The sequence below is a fragment of the Panthera pardus genome, unplaced genomic scaffold, assembly GCF_024362965.1.
Source record: "Panthera pardus isolate Hobbes unplaced genomic scaffold, ASM2436296v1 HiC_scaffold_25, whole genome shotgun sequence".
Classification (NCBI taxonomy): domain Eukaryota; kingdom Metazoa; phylum Chordata; class Mammalia; order Carnivora; family Felidae; genus Panthera; species Panthera pardus.
In genome coordinates this window covers 63,609,333-63,634,124 of record NW_026526821.1, presented here as the reverse complement: position 1 = coordinate 63,634,124, position 24,792 = coordinate 63,609,333, and the positions used below count along the sequence as shown (strand labels likewise).

The 24,792-nt window shown below is 37.7% G+C and overlaps 1 protein-coding gene across 6 annotated transcripts in view; it reads right to left on the bottom strand.

Moving 5' to 3' along the window:
- CAMKMT (calmodulin-lysine N-methyltransferase) overlaps positions 1–24,792 on the bottom strand; it is a 404,462-nt gene that overhangs the window by 377,263 nt on the left and 2,407 nt on the right. For all 6 annotated transcript variants that reach the window (XM_019467368.2, XM_019467540.2, XM_053890651.1 and 3 more), the window contains exons 2-3: positions 10,473–10,645; positions 3,677–3,741 (exon numbers count right to left, since the gene is read on the bottom strand). In XM_019467368.2, the coding sequence (XP_019322913.2) occupies positions 3,677–3,741; positions 10,473–10,645 (238 nt within the window). The remainder of the gene's footprint in view (positions 1–3,676; positions 3,742–10,472; positions 10,646–24,792) is intronic.

The following is a 24,792-nucleotide window of genomic DNA, read 5'->3' as shown; positions in this document are numbered from 1 at the left end:
GTAGTAGACCCAAAGAATGAAATACACATACCTATCCCAAAATAGAGGAAAGCAGAAAGGGAGCTTGACTTTCAAAATAATGTGCTCTCCACAATAGCAAATATATTCTCTGGGGCAGTGAATCATTATGCCAAGATGACTGTGTGAGATTCATTTTTAATTTTTTCCTACAGCATTCAAAGGAATTCAAACTCTGAGAGGATATCACAAAAATATAAAACACTTCACAGGTCACACATTTAGAAACACAAAACACTTGTAACTAATAAAGGTAAATAGAATTTTTTTTCTAATCTTTCAGGAAATAAGGAACTACCCAGAAATTTCATTTGTTTTCCAAAATTAAAGACATTTCCATATCTTTTTTATTAGAGAACAAATTCAGGAACGAAGACTGATCCTGTCATCTTTGAAAATTTACAATAAAATCATTACTTGGTTTTAAAAATTAACTTAAAATGGAGATTAATGGTTCCATTAAGCCATGAATATATTTTGTATACACACACACACACATACATTTTATACATATACACATATCAGGTTTTTATACCTTTAAAATATGTTAGTCATTTTTTCTATTATTTGGAAGTTCTGTTAACCTGGACTATTCCTGAAACAAATGAATAATTCCATCTGTTGGTTCTCTCACAGTATTAGAAACTTTTTTCCTTATTTTAAATATCTTTCAGTGTACCATCAATGTATTTACTACCATGGCGGTCATTTAGGAATAGATATTCTTATATAGAACTTCTGATCTCTATCAAGATTAACAAGACCAAAAATATTCCTGTTTTTAAAGCTAGAAGTACAAAAATTAAACTGATATTGAAAACAAAAGACAAAAAAATTAACTCAAAAATAACTCAGGAAAATCTTCTTTTTTGTATTGATGGATTGCTGAATATATTAAATACATGAAAAATAAATCAAATGGAAATGCTTCAGCTTACATCTTCATATGTTTACATGATGAAAACTTAGGGTTATTATTCAAGTTACTTATTCAAATTATAGTGTGCTGTGAGACAGAATTATGATTGTGGCGCCCTCTGCTGGGTTTTCTAGTCACAGACTCAACCTAATATCCCTATCAGGTTAAAATCAAACATTTGAGGCATCAAGTGATAAACCACTTTTTCAGTCACTGACCATTTTAAGCCTTGGCAAAGATTGTATAAAAGATTATATAATCAACATCCATTTTACCATAACAAGATTTTACCAATTTATCATTAAGTAAAATATCAGTACAGATTTTTCTTTTAAAATAGGAAGATAATATAAAAATTACACTAAACATGTTTTAATAGGTCTTATTTTTGTCACCACTTCCATCCCTTGGCAATATATTCACATTTTTAACACAACATTTGTGACAAGACTTTTTAATAAATTGCTATTTTGGTAATTTGATGTATTTTTTTCCTACCTTGTTAGTTCAATCAAAATAGTTTACTTTAAAACATGAGAACAACCCTTAATATTCTCTTCATTATTAGAAAAAGATGGAAAGATGTTCTAGAGGTACTCATCACAAGTAATAATTAATAAATTGCTTCCATTTCCTGAACGTCAACTATGAGGAATATGTGTTATACACTTTCTATGTATTATATCCGGTTCTAAGAGATAATATAAACTCATATAAATTGACATAATGTAAATTGCTCAAGATGAATTTCAGAGCCAAGATTCAAACGTAGGTGGGTCTCATTCAAAGACTCAAACCTTTCCACCAAACAATACAACATCAGTAAAAAAGTACCTTTTGCATGCAATTTCTCCATTTGTCAATGCAACAACTGGGGGTGGATGAAGGCGGTGTGGAGTAAGTTGATGAGAAAAAAATGTCAGAGGAGGACAAGACAGGCATTCGTGCATAAAATAATAACGTAGACCTTTATGAAAATATTTTTATTTTACATGATGCTGCCAGCTAGTGGCCCTATTTCATACTAGAAACAATACTTAAGTTTTACATTACTGAATCAAAAAATTCCACATTTAACATTTTAGGACCATGTCCCTAAATTATTTTTTTTTTAATTTTTTTTTTTTTAACGTTTATTTATTTTTGAGGCAGAGAGAGACAGAGCATGAATGGGGGAGGGTCAGAGAGAGGGAGACACAGAATCTGAAACAGGCTCCAGGCTCTGAGCAGTCAGCCCAGAGCCTGATGCGGGGCTCGAACTCACGTACCGCGAGATCGTGACCTGAGCCGAAGTCGGACGCTTAACCGACAGAGCCACCCAGGCGCCCCCATGTTCCTAAATTATATATGCATAAACCTGACTTAGTGATATTTTACATTAAAAGGAGAATGTCTCCTCAAACACCACTAGCATCCCTTGTCCTAACCCTCGGTAAAATGGAGATATGCCTAAGTGGGAAAGAATTCAGCAAGTGCCAACATGTAGAAACTAAAAGGCAAACCTGTCACTATCTATGAAAAAGGAACCCATATTATTTAAATATTTTTGGATAATTTTAGGATACTTTTAGATTCCTTAGTGACAAAATACATTAATATTTGTCTATATTATGAAAAGCTTGCCATAGGTGAGCATAAAAACAAAACTATTGCCTGAGTATTGCTCAGGCATAATTCTATGCAGACGTAAAATTAGAACGCATCTGATAAAGTAATACTGTTAGCAAAGTTCATTAGTTTAGTTCAGAGAAAAGTTACAGCAACAAAATTTCCTTTGAGAAAAAAGTATCTGAGTACAATGTTTACATTTGAAAAGGTCATATTACACAAATAATTCACTATCTGAAGAGAAATATCCTAAGCAACACACATGAAGGAGTACGCAGCTCTTCATCATATGTTGTTTAACATGGTGATAAAAATATATTATTGGCTGATTTCTTTCATCATATGACATGATAATTATTTTTTTTTAATTTTTTTAACGTTTATTTATTTTTGAGAGACAGAGAGAGACAGAGTGCAGGGGAGGAGCAGAGAGAGAGAGAGACGCAGAATCTGAAGCAGGCTCCAGGCTCTGCGCTGTAGACACAGAGCCCGACGCGGGGCTTGAACTCACGAACCCTGAGATCATAACCTGAGCCAAAGTCGGACGCTTAACTGACTGAGCTACCCAGGCAGCCCAACATGATAATTATTTAGATAATTCTCTCAGTGAATAAATTTATCCTGACAATCAGCTTAGATGAAAAGGCAACGTGTTCTATATTATAATACTGCATAAAACAGAAACCTTCTGGCATTATATTCACAGCAAGGAAAACAAATGGTTTTATTCTGTAATGAAAAAGCAAAGCAGGAAGTGGAAACGAAAGTACCCAAAATATAGCAAAAAAGAAAGAGACAGCCCATCTGTTGGATTAACTGAGAAGGTCAAAATGGAAACAAGAAAAAGAGACAGTCCAGTATTCCTTTTGACCTACATTCTGTTATACACACACATGCATGTACGCACACACGCACACTCACACAACTGCAAAGTGTAAAGACACCCTTATCCTACTGAGTAGGTGCATCTTACATGATGCTGATTTTGCAGCAGGAAACAATAAAAGTTTGTATTACACACACACACATATGCACACACATCATTACAATAAACATTAGTGAGAAAAACACTAATTATAAATTCATTTTAAAACACTAAAAATATTTCCACAAAGGGAACATGCAACTTACAAACATTTCCTGTATTGTCAAAGCTGGTAAGAACATCTTCAACATTCAAAGATCCATTATTATGCCTAGGAAGGAATAAAACATTTTAGTCAATGATTCTGAAATATTAACATTTATTAATGTTTTTAAAAGTTGAGACACTGTATTGTGATGCGCCCACTCAACACTAATAAACCCTTCCCTGCTATATTTTCAAAATAGTTTCTGCCCACTAGAGGGAGAAGGAAAAGAAGTAACAGAATACATTCCTCAGGATATTTAATGTGATGATATTCTTGATGAGTAATCTACATTTTAAAGTATTAATAAATATTTTTTATCATTTTTGTTTTAGTTATATAAAGGTAAGGTAGATTATTAAAGACAACAAAACAAAACCATACCTTTAAGAATCTCAAGAGAGAAACAAACTGTCAACTCCACAACCACACTCAACAATATACAGATTTCCTCCATACCGGCCCAACAAACTCAGAACATCAGTCACAAAGAACTAACCCACCTTCAGATCTGCACGATCTACCTACAGAAAGTTGTAAATGTCAGGGGGCCAATAGTTTCATATCTTTTGCCCACTAACCTTAATTCCACTCCCTTTTAATTCTAATCTCTCTTCACTTGGCAGCCCCTGAAATATCTAATGTGATTGCTGATATTTCATTAATACTTACAAAAGATACTATTCTTCATATACAAACATATACAAATGGGCCTTATTGTCAACAGGTCACAAAGTTTGAGACACTTTTCCAGGGGTGATTAAACACAAAAAATTGTTGCTAATGCGTCCACAATCTTCCATATTCTCCCCTATATAAGGGGAGTTCATTTACAGCTGTAGTTCTCTAGGATGTTGTAACAGTTCATAAGCAGTTAATTACAATTTACTTCATCAACACCACTTTGTCATTAAACTTATCATATCTGACATATATTGTTACCAACTGAACTGTGTCTCCAAATTTCACATGTTGAAGCCCTAACCCCTGGTACCTCAGCATAAAAGCGTATTTGGAGAAACGGCCTTATTTAAATAGGTGATTAAGTCAAAATGGGGTCATTAGGGTAGGCCTTCATCCAGTATGACTGCTGTCCTTACGAGGAAAGGAGACTGGGAAAACAGAGCATGCGCACAGAGGACCAACCGTGTGAAGAGGCAGCAAGAGGGCAGCTACTTGCAAGTCAAGGAGAGGGGCCTCAGAGGAAACCAAACCTGCAACACCTTCCTCTCAGACTTCTAGACCTAACACTGTAAAAAACAAATTTGTTGTATAAGCCATCCAGTCTGTGGCATTGTTTTTGGGAGCCCTAGCAAACTAATACATTTAGTAAGAAAATATACGTAAACTGTACTAGCCTTTGCAGAAGAACTTCTTATTTCTGTCATACAGACCCAGTTCTTGGACAGAGTGACTGAGATTGGAAGAAGTTATGTGCAATCATCACAGCCAAATAAGCATTGGGCTCAGAAGTATCATAATCTAAGAAGACAAAGCTACCAAAGTGTTACCAATAACACAGTGATTCTGTACCTTCTCTGTATACGTGATTCTAGGTAGAGATGAGGTTATACGCCCTAACATGGAAAACTACAGTATACATGTAAGAAAAAGAAAGAAAAAGGACAAAGTATTTAATACCTAAAATGCAAGATGAGGCTCTAAAAGTGATCAGCAACATGGCACAGAACTCAAAAAAGTTTTTCTTAAATATAAAAGCAATCTACAGTTCCTTCAAGAAAAACAATGCTCATAATCCTATCATGCAGAGACAACCACTATTCATATTTTGGTATAGAATTTTATTCCATGCGCATACTTTCATTAAATAACTAAGAGCATATTTCTCCTGTTTTGAAATTTGTGTTTTAAGATATTATAAAACAGTTTCCTACATCACTAAGTATTATTCTCTTGCAACATGAATTTAATGGCTGCCAAGCAGTTCAGCGAATGATTGTTGGCACCATAATTTACTGAACCAACACTTTATTTGTTGTATGTTTAGTTTGTGCCCAGTGTTATGCTGTTATGCATATCGTTACAATGAGCATCCTTGCAGAAACATCACTGAGCCCATTTCTCATTTTCCTGAGGACAAATCCCTAAAAGTTTCTCAATTCAGGATGGATATATATTTGAAATTAAATATATATTTTGAAAAATGTTAAATATTTCTAAAAAAAAACCAGAAACTGGGATAATTGAAGTGAAATTCATGTTTAAAAATTAAAAAGCATTATTCAAAATAAAAGTGTGATTTGGCAAAATTATCACGGAAGCAGAACTTGTCTAGTCTTAAAAATGTTACCTATGGAAGCCAAAAAAAACAGAGTGTAGCCTATGACATTTTTAAATGGGGTAGGAAGTGCTTGGATGGCTTAGTCGGTTAAGTGTCTGACTTCAGCTCAGGTCACGATCTCGCGGTTTGTGGTTTGAGCCCCACGTTGGCTCTGTGCTGACAGCTCAGAGCCTGGAGCCTGCTTCGGACTCTGTGTGTGTCTCTCTCTGCCCTTTCCCACCCCCTCAAAAATAAACATTTAAAAAATAAAATAAAATAAAATGGGGTAAGAAGTAGGGAAAGTGTAAAACTAACTCTATCCCTCTAAATAACTTACAAAAATGAAAATCGCTTATCTATGAAGTCTAGACATCCTAAAAGAAGGCATCTCATGAAAGAATAATGTCAGCAATCACTGTTTTCAACAGCGTAAGAATTAGTGCTAACTCTAGGAAAACTCTCATGAACGTAATGAGGTAAAGATTCAGTTCGATTATTTCAAGTTCCCTATCACTTGTCCCAACTTCATGGACAGCTTTTTCTTAACAGAGTCATCTACTTTATTAATGTGTCAACTGTATAACGTCTTGTCTAACCCTAATCTTTCAACAGTTTACCTAGGTCCTTCCTGGACAATGTGGTTAGATAAAAATACTTATAAGGAAGGGACCCCAAAACTTCAATCTTAGCATTACACTAGCAATTGATGTTACTGAAAAATGACATTTTTTTTTTGCCAACATATCAAGGTATAAAAAGTTCACTCTATCTTTCTCCTAAACTCCAAAGCTTTAACTTCTTTCCCAAACCCTTAACACCAATAGCCATTGTAAATGTTCTCATCACAAAAAAGAAATAGTAGCTATGTGACATGACAGTGGTATTAGCTAATGCTATGGTGATCATCATTTGACAATATATAAGTGTATCAAATCGACACATTGTACACCTTAAATTTACATACTGTTATATATCAATTATCTCTCAATAGAGCTGGGGGGAAAATTACCCATAGTCAGTCTCTTCTTTTTTTTTTTTTTTAATTTTTTTTTTTTTAACGTTTATTTATTTTTGAGACAGAGAGAGACAAAGCATGAACGGGGGAGGGGCATAAAGAGAGGGAGACACAGAATCGGAAGCAGGCTCCAGGCTCTGAGCCATCAGCCCAGAGCCGGACTCGGGGCTCGAACTCACAGACCGCGAGATCATGACCTGAGCTGAAGTCGGACGCTCAACTGACTAAGCCACCCAGGCGCCCCCATAGTCAGTCTCTTCTAAAAGCCAACCCATTTTTTCATCAAGCACTTTAAGCTAACCTATAATTGAGGATTTTTGAGTTTCTCCCAAGAATGGCCTATGGAGTAAGTAGACTAAGGAACAAGTCACTGGGGCAGATTATTATTTGAAAAGGAGGGAAACATGGGAGTTTGAGCCCCGCATCGGGCTCTGTGCTGACAGCTCAGAGCCTGAAGGCTGCTTCGAATTCTGTGTCTCCCTCTGTTTCTGCTCTTCCCCCGCTCATGTTCTGTCTCTCTCTCCTTCAAAAATAAATTTAAAAAAAAACATTAAAAAAATAAAATAAAATAATTCATCACTTCTTGTAAATCATTCCATTGTGTTGATTTAACAAACTTTAAAAAATGTACATGAAAGCAATGGTACGTCATTCCAAAACTACCTTCTAAACCACTACTTTTAGCTACTGCAAGTAATTTGTTTTTAAACTCTAGAATGCTCACAATTCAAACAATACTGAAGACAATAAAGGTAGCTAAAGAAATGTAACGGAAGCAGGTTGAGAAAACAGCGGATACAAGATGTTAAAGGAACAAAAACGGGGATCCATCCATGTTGGGCAACTAACAGAAAACAAGAAGTGGTAAGAGAAATCAACATGAACAAAGTGGACAATGGAATGGAATAAACTATTCTTGGCAGAAATCCTCCCCTCCCTAAGCAACTGCAGTAATTTCAGTGATTTTCTATATGGTAACAGAATTATAGAGTAAGAAATAGAACGCTCAGAATAATCAATGAGGAAATTAGTTTATCTGGGCCTCAATCCCTTCAGCTGTAAAATGAATAAGTGGATACATGATTGCCTCACGAGAGGCAGCATGTGCAGAAGTTAAAAGTGCAGACTGTAGCTGTCATTACATAAAATGTTACCAATGGAGATAGCTAGATGAAGGGTATGTGAACTCCTTGTACTATTTTTGCAACTTCCTGAATGTCTGTAATTACTTCGAAATAAAAGTTTTTAAAAGTACAGGCTGTGGAACCAGACCACTGGGGTTTGAATACAGGCGCGATCACTGGCAGTGTGACCTCAATCAAGTCATTTAACCTCTCTGGGTTTCACTTTCCTCATCTGTAAAATGAGGATAATAACAGTACTTACCTCAAAAGGTGTTGCGTGGATTAAATAAGCTAATACATGTAAACCACTCACGACAGTGCTTGTGACATAGTAGTCACTCAGCAGTCAGCCATCATTAATGTGGTTGTGATCTTTTAAAAATTATTCTAAGATTGTGTTCAGCTCTAGAATATGTGCACGCTATTGTTACCTTTGTATTACTAATGTGGAGAGAAAAGAACTAGTGTGAAAAAAAGAGAAAAAAATCTTGGTAGCCATCGCAGCCAATGTTCTACCTCGGTCACCTGTCTTCTCTCCATAAATTAGGATTCAATGTCGAATTTACATAGACAGACTTGCATTTATTTATTTATTTTATTTTATTTTATTTTTATTATTATTATTTTTTAAATATTTATTTAGTCTTTTGAGACAGAGAGAGACAGAGCATGAATGAGGGAGGGTCAGAAAGAGAGGGAGACACAGAATCGGAAACAGGCTCCAGGCTCTGAGCTGTCAGCACAGAGCCCGATGCGGGGCTCGAACTCACGGACCGTGAGATCATGACCTGAGCCGAAGTCGGACGCTCAACCGACTGAGCCACCCAGGCACCCCTATTTTATTTATTTTAAAAATGGATATATCACAAGGAACCATGCCACTGGAAAGGAGTCTCAGTTTACATTGGAGCCTGGGTTCCTGCCACACCAAGGTCATCTCCAGCAGGTGGAGAACCATGCCCTATTTTGAAAACTCGCACGAACCGGAAGATTTCCCATTCTCTCTAGCTAACCCTTACCAGGACTTGGAAGATGTCAGGAAATCGTTCATGGTACATACTACACTTACTGCATCTGGTCTACCAGCAGATGGAGAAGTTAAGTTTTAGAACTTTATACCTGAAGACCCCTATGGGATCACTCCGTTCTTCCTTCTCTTTAATTTCCTTATAGATGCTATCTTCCAATTGTGTAATCATCTTCATTGCTACTTTGCAGAGTTACCGGAAGGATTACAAGAATTAGAATACGACAAAGCACCTAGCTTGGCACCTGGCACATGGTAAACATTTCATGCATTTTCCTTCCCTTTCGGAACAGGAACTAAACTAATTATCTCCATCTGAAGACGAGGCAGTTGAGGTATTCTAATTAGAATCTCATAATGAATATCCAGGCAAGCTCACAAATCCCTAGGTTTTTATCTTCTTTTTGGAGTTTGCAACAAAGCAGTATTGTGAAACCAGATCCTAATGGTTCTTCCCTGCCCACCCTCGTCAATTTTTATCCAGATCCCAAATTTTCAGCTATTATAATGTCTTTTAAAGCTTAGATATTTTAAACTAAAATGGTTCGAGAAACATATACTATAAATAGACACCCTTTGTGAAAACTTTTTTTCTGAAAATTATTCCTCTCCTCACCTAAACCTTATTCAGTCACATTCCACTTAAAATGTTTTTTGCTCTTCTTACAGTTACTGTAAATGTGCTCCTCCCTCCCTTTCAAGATGTGAAATCTTGTCAAAAAAGGCAGATTTTATAAAATCAAACACCTACAGTAATATTGCAACACGCTAGACTGTAACTGTGAGAGAAAATTAATTCGGTAAAAATGGTATCTTGTTACTTCAGTGTGCAACTCTTCTGTCTCTTTTAAAACGATTTTTAAAGCCAGAACAGTCTGTGTGCTTCTCACAGTCTCCGTGTTTTCAGCTGGATTTTCTCCTCCTATTCTTAAGATTCCATTCTGAAAGCGACAAAATATGAATGGGAAAAATACCAAAGCTTGATTTTTCAGATAACTACTCCTTGAAGAGTAGTTTAGAAAATTCTGTTTCCACTTTCAGCTTCAAAAAGAACTTGGCTTTCTGTCATAATCAAATGCTATGAGAGAATGGTTAAATGAACCTTTTGATTTGCAAGCCACTTTATCCTCAAATGCCACTACATTCCTGAGACTTTTTTCCCTCAGTTCTGAGGATACAACAAAACCCAGTTAAAGCAGCAGGATTTCCTAATACAATGCTGCAAAACCGAAGTTCTGATCAAGATTACCTGCAAACTCAACAGAATGCATAATGAGATTCTTATTAGACTGCTTTTCTTCTACAAGAGAAAAATACTTTTAAAAATATCTTAACCAGAATGATGTTCACCTTAAAGAAATGCTGTACTCAGGATAGAAGACACTTGTATATTGGATCCATGCACCAACGTCCTCTTCAGTTGTCCTTTTTTGGGCTTCTGTTACTGAAAACAGATTAAATGATTCGAATCTTCTCACAGATACGTGTCGCAGACAGTCATCCAGGTGTTTTTGCTTCAGAACCTTTGAAATAAAACCAAATATTGTGATATTATATAAACACAAGTGTTCAAAGTTTAAGTGGGAAGGGGAGTTTCATTTCCAATAATGGCAGATTAGATAATGGAGACCAAACTCTTACTGGAGACGACTAGAGAAGATGGGCAAAATATCTTAAAACATTATTTGATAGTATCAGAGAACAAAGAAGATAGTGAAGATTTACCAGTCTCAGAACTCAGAAAGGGAATAAATCTAGAGAGGTGAGCCTGGCTTTTGCAATCACTTTCCTTGAGGGGAACACAGGTCCAATTCCAAAAGAAAGAGTTAAGACGATAAGCAGCACCTTTTGCAGCCTGTAGAGTTAGGGGGTAAAAGTTGATTTTCAAAGCTACCTAGGCAGAGGCAGGTATGTTATTCCAAGCCTGTCTCATGTGTGTGTGTGTATGTGTGTCTGTTTTAAGATAAATCAAATGAGTAATTTTGTTGGGGACATTTAAATGTGGGTTTTTAACTATGGGAGAAACCAAATATAGCTGTAAGCTTAATGATGTTAAGCAAAAACCCTATAGCTCTGAATCTGAATAAAATATAATAGAAACAAATGATGTATTTATTAAAACATTTTTTAAAATGTATATGTTTCTTATATCAGACCTCTTAAAAGTTCTAAAACAGGGGCCCCTGGGTGGCTCAGTTGGTTAAGCATCTGACTCTTGATCTCAGCTCAGATCATGATTTCATGGTCCATAAGTTCGAGCCCCATGTTAGGCTCTGTGCTGACCGCATGGAGCCTGCTTGGGATTCTCTCTCCCTCTTTGCCCCTCTCCTGCATGCGTACTCTCTTTCTCATTCTCAAATTAATTAAAAACAAAAAAGTTCTAGAAACAGTGACCAAACTAGAAGCAATGAGCACATTTAATGCCCACATTGCTGTCTCTAAATACCATTTTCTACTAAAACAAAGTAAGGTCCCTTGGAGAAACAGCACGAATTGTACAAATGAACCTGGAATATCCTGCATATAAGAAAAAAAGAAAGCCATAAAAAATTAAGGGTTATATCAAAAAGGCTCCAGAGCCTATTTGAATAGGGTCCATTGGCTAAAGATGGAACAGTATGAGCATTAACAAAGGTAATAAATGTAATAGAATCAAAACATACAAGCTCATTGGGGTATTTTCTTAAAAAAAAATGATCACTAAAGGATGCTAGAGAATGAACTTATTTTGAAAACTAGTAAATAAAGAGAAAGAATCAAGTATCTGTCTGTCTTTCCTATATGAACTGTAACTGAGAATATTCAAGTAGAAGGGGAAATTTCTCCTTATAGCAGTATCCCAGGGAATAAATGAAGAAGGAATGATGCAATTAGAATATCACCATTTTTCAACCTCTCCATGAATTCATGAACCTAGAAAATCATCATCAAGAAGAAAAATAACCAGACACGACTATGATTACTGATGAAAGCACACTCTACCATCATTTGACCAACCAAACCAAACCAAACAAAAAACGCTAAATCTGAATCTGATCAAGCCTCTAGACCTACGAAATAGGAACTTACAGGAACTAGGAATACAGGAACACATTAAACATCATCATCAAGTACAATGAGCAAAGTTCAAATTATGGAGAACTCCTAAGAGACAAGAAACTCAGTTTCTTCAATAAATAAATGGCAAGAGTTGAAAGACATATCTGCAGAAGAAACATTTAGATTAAAAATACTTATAAAATGGGGCACCCAGCTGGCTCAGTCAGAAGAATGTGCAACTCTTGATCGCCGGGTCATGAGTTCAAGCCTGACGCTGGGTGTAGAGATTACTTAAATAAAAATTTTATGGGGCACCTGGGTGGCTCCATCAGTTAAGTATCTGACTTCAACTCAGGTCATGATCTCACAGCTCGTGAGTTCAGGCCCCGCATCGGGCTCTGTGCTGACAACTCAGAGCCCGGAGGCTGCTTCAGATTCTGGGTCTCTGGCTCCCTCTGCCCCTTCCCCGCTCATGCTCGCTCACTGTCTCTCTCTCTCAAAAATAAATAAAGATTAAAAAACAAAAATTTAAAAAATTTTTAAAATAAAAACTTTATAAGAAAAAAAGACTTGTAAAACTTATCAAATAATAAAAAAGTTTAGATCTTATTTGAATCATGCTTCAAAATAATCAAATTGTAAACAAAATCTAGAGACAATGGGGAAAATCTGGAAACTGACCAGCTATTTATTTCATGACATCAAGAAATTATTCTGGGTGTGGTATGGTATTTTAGTTATTTAAAAAATTTTTCTTAATGTTTATTTTGAGAGAGAGAGAGAGAGAGACAGAGTGCTACCAGGAGAGGGGCAGAGGGAGACACAGAATCCAAAGCAGGCTCCAGGCTCCAAGCTGTCAGTACAGAGCCCGAGGAGGGGCTCGAACTCACGAATCATGAGATCATGACCTAAACGTCGGATGCATCACCTAAAAGTCGGATGCCTAACCAACTAAGCCACCTAGGCACCCCATGTTTTAGTTATTTTTTTAATGTCATCTTGTATAGGTACATACTGAAATATCTATAGAAAAAAATGATATATCTGAGATTCATTTCAGAAATTTTTTTTTAAAGTTTTTTGACGTTTATTTTTGAGAGAGAGAGAGAGACAGACAAGAGTGCGACTGGGGCAGGGACAGAGAGAGGGAGACACAGAATCCAAACAGGCTCCAGGATCTGTGAGTTGTCAGCACAGAGCCAGACACAGGGCTTGAACCCACGACACAGGGCTTGAACCCACAAACGGTGAGGTCATGACCTGAGCCAAAGTCGGGCACTCAATCAACTGAGCCACCCAGGTACCCCAAGATTCATTTCAAAATAATCTGAGGTTGGGGTATAAAGAAAAGAGATATAAAATACGGTTGGTCAGGAGTTAAAAATTGTTGAAGTTGGGGCACCTGGGTAGCTCAGACAGTTGAGCGTCAGACTCTTGATTTTGGTTCAGGTCATGATTTCAGTTTGTGAGATTGAGCCCCACATGGGGTTCTGTGCTGACAGTGCAGAGCTTGCTTAGGATTCTCTTTCTCTCTGCCCCTCCCCTGTTCATGTGCTCTGTTTCTCTCTCTCTCTCTCTCAAAATAAATAAACTTTTCAAAAAATTGTTGAAGTTTATGGATATCTGAGTGAGGATTATCCTGTTATCTCCAGTTTTGTATATGTTTGAAATTTCCCATAATAGAAAGCTTTTTTAAAGATATAAAACATCCAGGGGTGCCTGGGAGGCTCAGTCGGTTGAGCATCCGACTTCAGCTCAAGTCATGATCTCACAGGTGGTGGCCTCAAGCCCCTCATTGGGCTCTGTGCTGACAGCTCCAAGCCTGGAGCCTGCTTCAGATTCTGTGTCTCCCTCTCTCTCTGTCCCTCCCCCTGCTCATGCACACACTGTCTCTCTCTCCCTCAAAAAATAAACATTAAAAAAAGATATAAAACATCCTAATAGTCATAAACAAGTGGAAAATAACTAAAAAGATACCTAAAACATCAAATATATTTGGAAAGAAAGCAATATAAATTGCTTTCTAAATAAAATTGAAAAACTGGTTTCTAAATATCTTATGAACCAAAAAAAAGAAAAAGAAAAAGAAAACTCAATGGAAATTCGAAAGTATTTTGAACAGACTAATACATTTCAAACCACATGAAATGCGGATAAATTCACGCTAAGAGGAAAATTTGTGGAAAAGCTAAAAATCAGTAAGCTAAATCAGTAAATCCACTGCAAAAATTACAAAAAGAAGCAAGTTAAGTTCCCTAGTCAAAAGTAATAAAGTAGAAGACAAAAATATAGATAGAAAGATTAAAACACCAAATGCCAGTTCTTTGAAGAGATTAATAAAACTGACAAATCCTTGATGACACTAATAAGAAAAAAGAGAGAAAATATAAATATCAATGTGACATAGAGAGATCACTATAGATCCAGCAGGCATTAAAAAAAACTAAAAATTTAGATGAATAGACAAAGTCCTAGAAGAATACAACTACTAAAACTGACACAAGAAGAAGTAAAAAGCCTGAACGGTCCTAAACTATTTTTTAAAATGTGATGCATAAATAAAAGTCCTACCAAAGAAAACTCCAGGCCCAGATTGCTCACCAGCAAATCTGGTCTAAGACAACCCAATGTCTAAGTAAGAATCAATGCTTATCTGAAATATGGCCTTTTGTAGAAACGTGGATGGAACTGGAGAGCGTTATGCTAAGTGAAATAAGCTATACAGAGAAAGATACAATATGTTTTCACTCTTATGTGGATCCTGAGAAACTTAACAGAAGACCATGGGGAAGGGGAAGGGAAAAAAATAAAAGTTAGAGAGGGAGGGAGCCAAACCATAGAAGACTCTTAAAAACTTGGGGCGCCTGGGTGGCTCAGTAGGTTAAGCGGCCGACTTCGGCTCAGGTCATGATCTCGCGGTCCGTGAGTTCGAACCCCACATCAGACTCTGTGCTGACAGCTCAGAGCCTGGAGCCTGCTTCAGATTCTGTGTCTCCCTCTCTCTGACCCTCCCCCGTTCATGCTCTGTCTCTCTCTGTCTCAAAAATAAATAAACGTTAAAAAAAATTTAAAAAAAAACTGAGAACAAACTGAGGGTTGATGGGGGGTGGGAGGGAGGGGAAAGTGGGTGATAAGCATTGAGGAGGGCACCTGTTGGGATGAGCACTGGGTGTTGTATGGAAACCAATTTGACAATAAATTTCATATTTAAAAAAAAAAAAAGAATCAATGCTTATCTTACCACACTCTTCACTAAATCTTCAAGTAACCCTATGGGGTAGATACTTGTTATATGAGACAGGAAACAAGGGGATGTTAATTTGCTCAAAGTCAGAAAGCTAGGAAAAAGCAAATCCAGACCGACTACAGAGCCTAAACTCTTAACATTTCTGCTTGTGGAGAATATGGTAGACATCAATCATCCATTCCAACTTCCTTCTGAGATACCTACCGATATTATAAAGCTAGAAAGCTAGAAGCCACGTTTCCCAGAGTCCCTACCAACCAAAGTTTCAGATGTGATTTTGTTAGCTAATCAGATGCACTAACGTGTGCTCTGAAAGAGGAATAGACGTGGTAATTACATTTCTGTGATTTTCACTGGTAGAACAGTTGTAAAGACTTTTGGCTCTTCTGTAGCATCTTCAGCAGAGGTCCAGTATTCCCTCCCTAATTTAACGGGAAGTGAGAGGAGGCACAAGGGGCATCACCACTGCTGGGAGAGATCTAGTAGGCAAAATGTGCCTCCAGAGTCTGTAGTTCTGGCAGCAGCTTCCTCATCACCAGAGACAATAGATAAAATAGTGTAATGCTGGAGACAGATCAGATTCTTCATTTTGGTAGAGGTGACATTTCTGTTGGCAGGTCAGCTTTGCATTGTTCTGGGACTTTGTGTTGTTCTGGGGCTCATTCTTGGCCTGCTCCTCTGGTACGTCCAAAGAGTAAGTACTTAATCCACTATATTAAATCACTTCCTGCTAAAGACAGCTAGAGTTGTTTCTCTTACCTAAAGAGGAACTCTGACTCTAATGATGCCATAATTCTTATATGCAAAAGAGCAAACCAAAGTCAGCACCAAGCCAGAGAACACATCAGTATGAACATATCTTTACTTTTTTTTTAAATTTTAATTAATTTATTTTTTTAAGTAGGCTTCACGCCCAGCGCCGAGCCCAATGCAGGGCTTGAACTCACAACCCTGAGGTCAAGACCCTGAGATCAAGACCTGAGCTGAGATCAAGAGTCAGACGCTTAACCAACTGAGCCACCCAGGTGCAGTTTTATCTTTTACCAAGATAAAATCTTGAGGGAAATCTGTTTAAAATTTATACACTATGTATAAGATTTAGAAGGTTGGGTTTTTTAATGGAGGATCAGAAAATGTTGTCTCTCTTTGATTTGGTTGAAGGTTTCTTTTTTTTTTTAAAGAATGAATTATTTAAAAGTCTTTACCAAAAACAGGGCCTTATTACTATGTCAACCATGGTTATCAGGAAGAAAAACCACCCAACAGAGCTAACTCTTAAGACAAAAACAAAGTAATTAAACTTTTAAAAATGTAAAATGTAGATATAAATTGTCGTAGATTTTGTCCATCTAATGTCCAAAAAGCAAACACCTTTTTTTTTTTTAATGTTTATTTATTTTTGAGACAGAGAGAGACAGAGCATGAACGGGGGAGGGGCAGAGAGAGAGGGAGACACAGAATCCGAAGCAGGCTCCAGGCTCTGAGCTGTCAGCACAGAGCCCGACGCGGGGCTCGAACTCACGGACCGTGAGATCATGACCTGAGCCGAAGTCGGATGCTTAACTGACTGAGCCACCCAGGCACCCCTCAAACACCTTTTTATATTAATTATGTTGTCAAGATTACAGCACCACATGTCTGATGTCAAGATTACAGCACCACAAAGCACTAAGGCAAAAAATCAAGTTGCCACAGGTATAATATTAGAAGGGGCTTTTACAGTTTAAATAAATCCCATGATCTACAATATGAACAAGCTGATACCCAATGGAAGTAACAGGCAATACATTTAGGGTAAAAACAACACTTCTTTATATAATCTATATTCAGCAAAGGTAATTACAATGGGAAATCAAGTCCAATTACTTTTGACATTTCTTTTTAGTTTGAAGATTCAGTTACTTAAAAACAATTTTTTTAATGTTTATTTTGAGAGAGAGGGAGAGACAAAGAGACAAGCACAAGCAAGGAAAGAGCAGAGAGAGAGGAGGCAGAATCCAAACCAGGCTCCGGGCTGTAAGCTGTCAGCACAAAGCCAGACGCGGGGCTCAAACCCACAAACCATGAGATCATGACCTGAGCCAAAGTCAGACACTCAACCCACTGAGCCACCCAGGTGTCCCTGAAGATTCAGTTATTTTAATGCCACCAATAATGCTTGCAGCTTTGTGAGCTGACAGGATACTTGAATCTCCCATCGAGGTATAATCTTATCAACTACCATTTTTAGAATATTACCTTCAAAGCTCCTAGGTACCTAATTAAATAAAATCCAGATTGCATTATCTGGGGTGAAGAAAAATGCTCAAAGTCAAGACATTGTCTAATTCCTCTAAATCAATGAGTTCTTTAATCAAGGATACATGTTATACCAAATAAGTTCATGTCAAAATATCAAGTATCTGAAGGGGTAAAAAAATGCATGGACTGCTGGACCCATCAGGTAAAAAATGTATGCAACTAAACACAATGAAAGTCTAAAACCCATTTAATTTACCTGAAGTATTTGTTTACTCCAGAACTAAAATACACTGAACATAACTATGTAGGAACCTTACTAACCAATACTCTAAAAGTAATGTCACTCAGAAAATGAGCAAGGGTTTTGCAGTAGGAGAGCCTCTCCCTCAATAGTTGAGTGCAAGCACATTTATTATCCTTTGAGCTCAGTCTTTTCCCCTGTAAGACAGGAATAGTAATGCTTACTTTGCAGCTTCTAATACAATGCCTGATATACGGTAACTGTAGACTGACTACAAGACTCGTGTGAAAATTAATTAAAATAATATACGCTATCTGGAAAACGTCTGGCTTAGAACAGGTACTCAGTACATAGTTAACTAACTTCTGGTTAAACAAAGCAGACCGAACACACACACAGTTATATCCTATCCCTTTCAAAACTCCCCAGAATACCAGTTAAAGAGTAAAAATAGCAAAAATACAAAAGGACAAAGAGACCTGGAGGAGACATGATGAATGGTAACTTATTCGACAGGCTGCCAAAATCTAAGTGCTGACAAAGGGAAAGCCAAGAAACAGCAAAGTTCTACCACACACTCAGGAAAGACTCGGTCACTGGGGGCACTAATGGCAATGAGGATAGAGAAGTAAGACTAAACACAGAAACAGTGATTGAAAATATTTTTAAGAAGTACTAGATCTGGGGCGCCTGGGTGGCGCAGTCGGTTAAGCGTCCGACTTCAGCCAGGTCACGATCTCGCGGTCCGTGAGTTCGAGCCCCGCGTCAGGCTCTGGGCTGATGGCTCGGAGCCTGGAGCCTGTTTCCGATTCTGTGTCTCCCTCTCTCTCTCTGCCCCTCCCCCGTTCATGCTCTGTCTCTCTCTGTCCCAAAAATAAATAAAAAACGTTGAAAAAAAAAAAAAAAAAAAAAAAAGAAGTACTAGATCCCCTGATTCCATCAGCAATGCCAGGCAACTACCTTTCTCTCCCACAGTGGCACTCTGAATTCTCTAAATTTCTAGAGAAAGGGTATCATAAAATTATGGTCGTAAACATCAAGCGGAGCTTAGAATGGTGTAAGATGCTCTTCATTCTGATGAACATCCCTTTCCCTCACTTACCTTCTAGATCACAGGCAGTCAGTCTTATATCAGCCAGAGAAGAGATTGCAAGATTCCTTTTGGGGGCTATGGGCCAAGAGAAAAGACCTGTAGATACTGACATCTGGGATCTCCCAACAAAATGGTCAATTACTGCAGAAATCACCCTATGGTAAAGACTTACTAATTCAATCAAGACGGTCTGAAACCAGAAGGGTGCTTAATTCTGGGGCCCCAAAGGGATAATAGTTCTCTTTTGAGAGTTAGGGAGCCCCCAAAAGAATGAAGCAAGAAAATACAAAACAGAAATAAATAGGCTCAGTCAGTTAAGCGCCCAACTCTTGATTTTGGCTCAGGTCATGATCTCACAGTTGTGAGATCTTTTTCATAAAAATATCCTTTTAATAAAAGGTGCCCAATTCCCACAACTTCTAGGACAACAATTTATGTCACAACTGTTACCAAAAGGACTTGAAGTGGCTTAGAAAAATACAATACCACAGGATGCCATTCATTAAAGATGCATGAGGGGAATTAAAAATAAGGAAATAAGGGCAGGGATAAAAAACAAAGATAGAAATAACGGTGACACAAAAGTACATTCCATGAAGAGTAAACACTTGATACGGGAGATCAACAAAGAGCACACGCTAAGTGCTGGAACTAGGATTGGAACCACATGTGTCCAATGTCAATGCTCTTTCCACTGTGCCAACAAATTGCTTAAATATTCCTTAGTTCCACAATAATGCTTAAAGTGACTTCAAAACAGTAAGATATTTTCCTTATTCCACTCACCAGATTCAGTAATTTCAGCACTAAATAACTTGAGAAAAAGTAATTATATGACAATAGAAAATCTGAGGGGTTAGAAAGCATCTCAGAACTAAGTTCAGAAGAAGAAGGTTAAAAACCTTATAAATAAAACTTGGGGTCTGACCAAGGACCATGAGGTCAAGAGAGAAACTGGAGAAAGCAGCTTCCAAAAATGGAACTGTTTCTGTGAGTGTTATGTGTAAGAGATGAATCATTTAGATTTACTTTTACATTTACATTTAGAGTTGTATCACTAAATTCTATTCCTGAAACCAATATTACACTATATGTTAACTAATTAGAATTTAAATAAAAATTTGAAAATAAACAAATACATACATACATATATACATACATACATACATAAAAGTAACGTATAAGAAAAGACAGGTGATGGGGCACCTGGGTGGCTCAATCAGTTAAGCATCTGACCTTCCGCTCAGGTCATGATCTCACAGGTCTTGAGTCTGAGCCCCACGTCGGACTCTGTGCTGACAGCTCAGAGCCTGGAGTCAGCTTTAGTTTCTGTGTCTCCTTCTCTCTCTGCCCCTCTGCTGCTCACACTCTGTCTGTCTGTCTCTCTCTCTCTCTCTCTCTCTCAAAAATAAACATTAAAAAAAATTTTTTAATAAACAAAAAACAAAAGCGGGCATATAAAAATATTCAGCATTATTCCAGGAAAGGCAGCTAAACTATTCAACCTTTGAAAAGTTACTACATTTACTGATAGGAAGATTATTGGTTAATACAGCTCTGTGAAACTGAAAACAAAAGCTTTTATATCTAGAGCCTTCTAAACTTTTTTTTTCTTTACTCCACAATTAAAAGTTCATTTCTTTTTTTTTTTAATTTTTTTTTAATGTTTATTTATTTTTGAGACAGAGAGAGACAGAGCATGAATGGGGGAGGGGCAGAGAGAGAGGGAGACACAGAATCGGAAGCAGGCTCCAGGCTCTGAGCCATCAGCCCAGAGCCTGACGCGGGGCTCGAACTCACAAACCGTGAGATCGTGACCTGAGCTGAAGTCGGACGCTCAACCGACTGAGCCACCCAGGCGCCCCAAAAGTTCATTTCTTTTAAAAAACGTATTAGGAGAATATCTTGGTTTGGGACTGATAAACTACATACTTTTAAAATTCAAGAAAACATTCACATCCTCTTTTTTAACCTAAAGTACAATCCTAAATATTTTTAAGGAATCCAGAGAAACCAATTATTAATCTTAATAAGTCAGACATAAAAAACAAAATCTCCTCCAGTCACTGACATATATGTCAACATGGTTTGAACAGCAGGGATTAATGGCGAACCTCGTACCGGATCCTTAAGACTCAAGCGCGCTCCACAGCGCATGCAAAAATCTATGTCATCTGTTGCCTCAGAACTTTAAAATTCTATACTAACTTGAAATGTCAGTTTAATCTTAACACTGTGAAAAAGCCCTTATAAATACAATGATGTATAAACCTTTACGTCAATAAATTACTGTCAAAAAACGAGAGAGAGAGACAGAGAGAAAGCACGAAAGAGCTCAGCCTCTGCTGCCATTAAGTCAAATGATGCCAATAAACACCAGTCCCTCACTTTAAGTAGAAATCCAAACCACAATCCTCAGTGCAAAATCTACAAGTGCACCACACCAGCATTTCCAAGACAAGGTCTCTGGTGTCTGTTTGCCATTTTAACCATGGAACCAGAAGGCCTAAACAGAGCACGCTATAAAGTAGCAGCTCTGTTAGCTGACTCTGGATTAACAGACGCTTTCCATTCCCTGTATTAAACATTCAAAGTGGACTTTAAGGTAGTAGCCAAAGCACTGTTCTTGCCCTTTCCTACTGAGCCGTATGTTTGCCAAGTTAACGGTGCTTCTTCACAAGTTTTGTTACACCAGTTGTTCTTGTTACTGTCATTAATTAAATTTGCAAAAACAAACAAAATGGTAATTAAAACCGAGTTGTTGCTTCCATAAAAACTAAGTTGAGGGGCGCCTGGGTGGCTCAGTTGGTTAAGCGTCCAACTTTGGCTCGGGTCATGGTCTCACGGTTCGTGGGTTCGAGCCCCGCATCGGACTCCGTGCTGACAGCTCAGAGCCTGGAGCCTGTTTCAGATTCTGTGTCTCCCTCTCTCTCTGCCCCTCCCCCACTCATGCTGTCTGTCTCTCTCATAAATAAATAAGCTTAAAAAAATTAAAAAAAAATAAAAAACTAAGTTGAATGTTTTGGAAAGGTAAAGGCAAGTCTGCTTGATAAAAGTTGCTTAAAACCTTACTATTAATTTATTTATATTTTATTTTTTATTTTTTATTATTATTATTTTTTTTTAGCATTTATTCATTCTTGAGAGACAGAGAGCAGGTAGGGATGGGGCAGAGAGAGAGAGGGCGATACAGAATCTGTATGTAGCAGGCTCCAGGCTCTGAGCTGTCAGCACAGAGCCTGATGCAGGGCTTGAACCCACGAACTGTGAGATCATGACCTGAGCCGAACTCGGACACTTAACCGACTGAGCCATCCAGGTGCCCCAAAATCTATACTATCAATTTAGGTGTGGGAAGCCAACCATAAAAAGTCTAAAGAACTAATCATAAATATCTAGAAGTATTTAGCACTTAGGTTATAGCTTCACTTTAGAATATGTATCATTTTTATGATTCACCTCTTTAACTCTCTCAGTTAACCAATCCAGGTAATAGGTCTTCTACTGTATAAAGCATCTTGATCTGGGAATAATTTTGTCCAATCGTGGAGTTTTTCTGGTAGTCAAGGGTCTTTAGTGTTTTACCTTAAAATGAAAAACAAAACAAAAAAAAAGTCCTCCCTTCCCATGACTGTACTTCATTAAATTTAACACATCATTGATTACAAGATGGCAACATTTCTTTCTTCTGTTGTTATATAGAATAGACTGCCAATTAACCAGCGTGCAGTCAACTAAAAGCCGTATCTCAATTTCAAAGATGTTAAAATTAAAACTATGCATTTTGGCATAGATGGTAAGTGATTTGAAAATAATCATGTTGGGGCGCCTGGGTGGCTCAGTTGGCTAAGCGTCCGACTTCGGCTCGGGTCATGATCTCATGGTTTGTGAGTTCAAGTCCCGCGTCGGGCTCTGGGCTGACAGCTCGGAGCCTGGAGCCTGTTTCAGATTCTGTGTCTCCCTCTCTCTCTGACCCTCCCCCATTCATGCTCTGTCTCTCTCTGTCTCAAAAATAAATAAACGTTAAAACAAAAAAAAAGAATCATGTTTACTGTAAAAGAAATTTAAGTATAGAAGAGTAAAAACCCACTTGAAATTCTACTATTCTGAGAGAGCACACTGTTAAACATGAATGCCTACATATACAAATAACCATGAGTAGGGGTGCCTGGGTGCCTCAGTCAGTTAGGCATGAGACTTCGGCCCAGGTCATGATCTCATGACTGGTGAGTTCAAGCCCCATGCTGGGCTCTGTGCTGACAGATAAGAGCCTGGAGCTTGCTTCAGATCCTGTCTCCCTCTCTCTGTCCCTCCCCTGCATGCACACTGTCTCTCTCTCTTTCTCAAAGATAAATAAACATTAAAAAAAAACTAAAAAACCATGAATAATTCTCAAAGGGCTCATACTATGCATACTGTCCCTATCCTTTGATTTTGTCTTTGACATTGTAAAAATCATTTTTAATACTTTAAAGAATACTGTGATAATCTCACTTGTATACGCAGTGTTGCACATTTATCCAATATGTAATTTTTTTAATGTTTACTTATTTTCGAAAGAGAGAGATAGAACGTGAGTGAGGGAGGGATAGAGAGAGAGGGAGACACACAATTCAAAGCAGGCTCCAGGCTCTGAGCTGTCAGCACGGAGCCCAATGCAGGGCTCAAACCCACAAACCATGAGATCTGACCTGAGTGGAAGTGAGATGCTTAACCTACTGAGCCACCCAGGTGCCCCCAATATGTAATGTTTTGTTTTTAAGTGTTAAAAATACATCAATCAAATCCTTGTTAGGAAAACATAAAACAACAGGACAAGAACATAGAAAATGAATTTATTTCTAACACTGGTAAATAATTTCACTCCAAAATAATCCGAGATGAAAATGGTCTTAGAGAAACCTACTACTGTTCCCTCATTCACAACTGAGAAACTGAGGTCCAAAGAGGTTGCTCACCATCACACAAACAGTTAAGGGCGGATCTCGGCCTGAAATTAAGTTATATTAAATTCCATTCCAGAAATCATGCTATCTCCTTCAGCACTGATAGTCTCAAACATACAGCATAGCGCTTTAATTTAAATCATGCTGTGAAATAGTCCATTAATCAGATTCTTCAGCCAAATATGAGACCTGTAGGCAAGATTATTCATTCTGAAGGTGTTTGTGAGTATGGGTGTGATGATCACTGCCACTTTTTCACCTGCCCTACATCCCTTCCTCTTAGGAATTGCCCCTCCCTCACTCTACGTGTTAAAGATGGGGATTTTATCTTCCCAGCAACAGGGTGGGCTAACGTCCCAGGTAGCCAAAATGCCTCATTCTCCTAGACACAACAACGGGTCCAACCTTGGCCTATTAGAGTTGTTCAAAGGGCATTATTTGGGTTTTGGGAAAAAAGGTCATTTCTCCTGGATCACTCGTTGGGTACATGATGAAAGCCTGTTGTTACCAACAGCCATCTCTGCTATCAGGTGATGACACCCAACAGAGAGGAAAACAGAATACTATCTAAAGCCTCTATCAATATTGATCCATAGTCTTCATCTGATTAAAGTGAGCACTAGGCTCAAAAGTCAGCAATTTATCATGTGACCTGGTATCAAACGACAAACTAGGTCAACTGGGCTTTTTCTAAAAAAGGTTAATTACAAAACCAAAAAAAAAAAAATTATTGAACAGTTAAAGTGAAGGACCATTAGATAGCACTGGAGCCCTATGGGGTAATAGAGCAACAGAACTGTGTAGAAGAAAACAAGCTGGCATAAGCAGATGTCATGAAGATGTCCCATAAGAGAGAGAGAGAG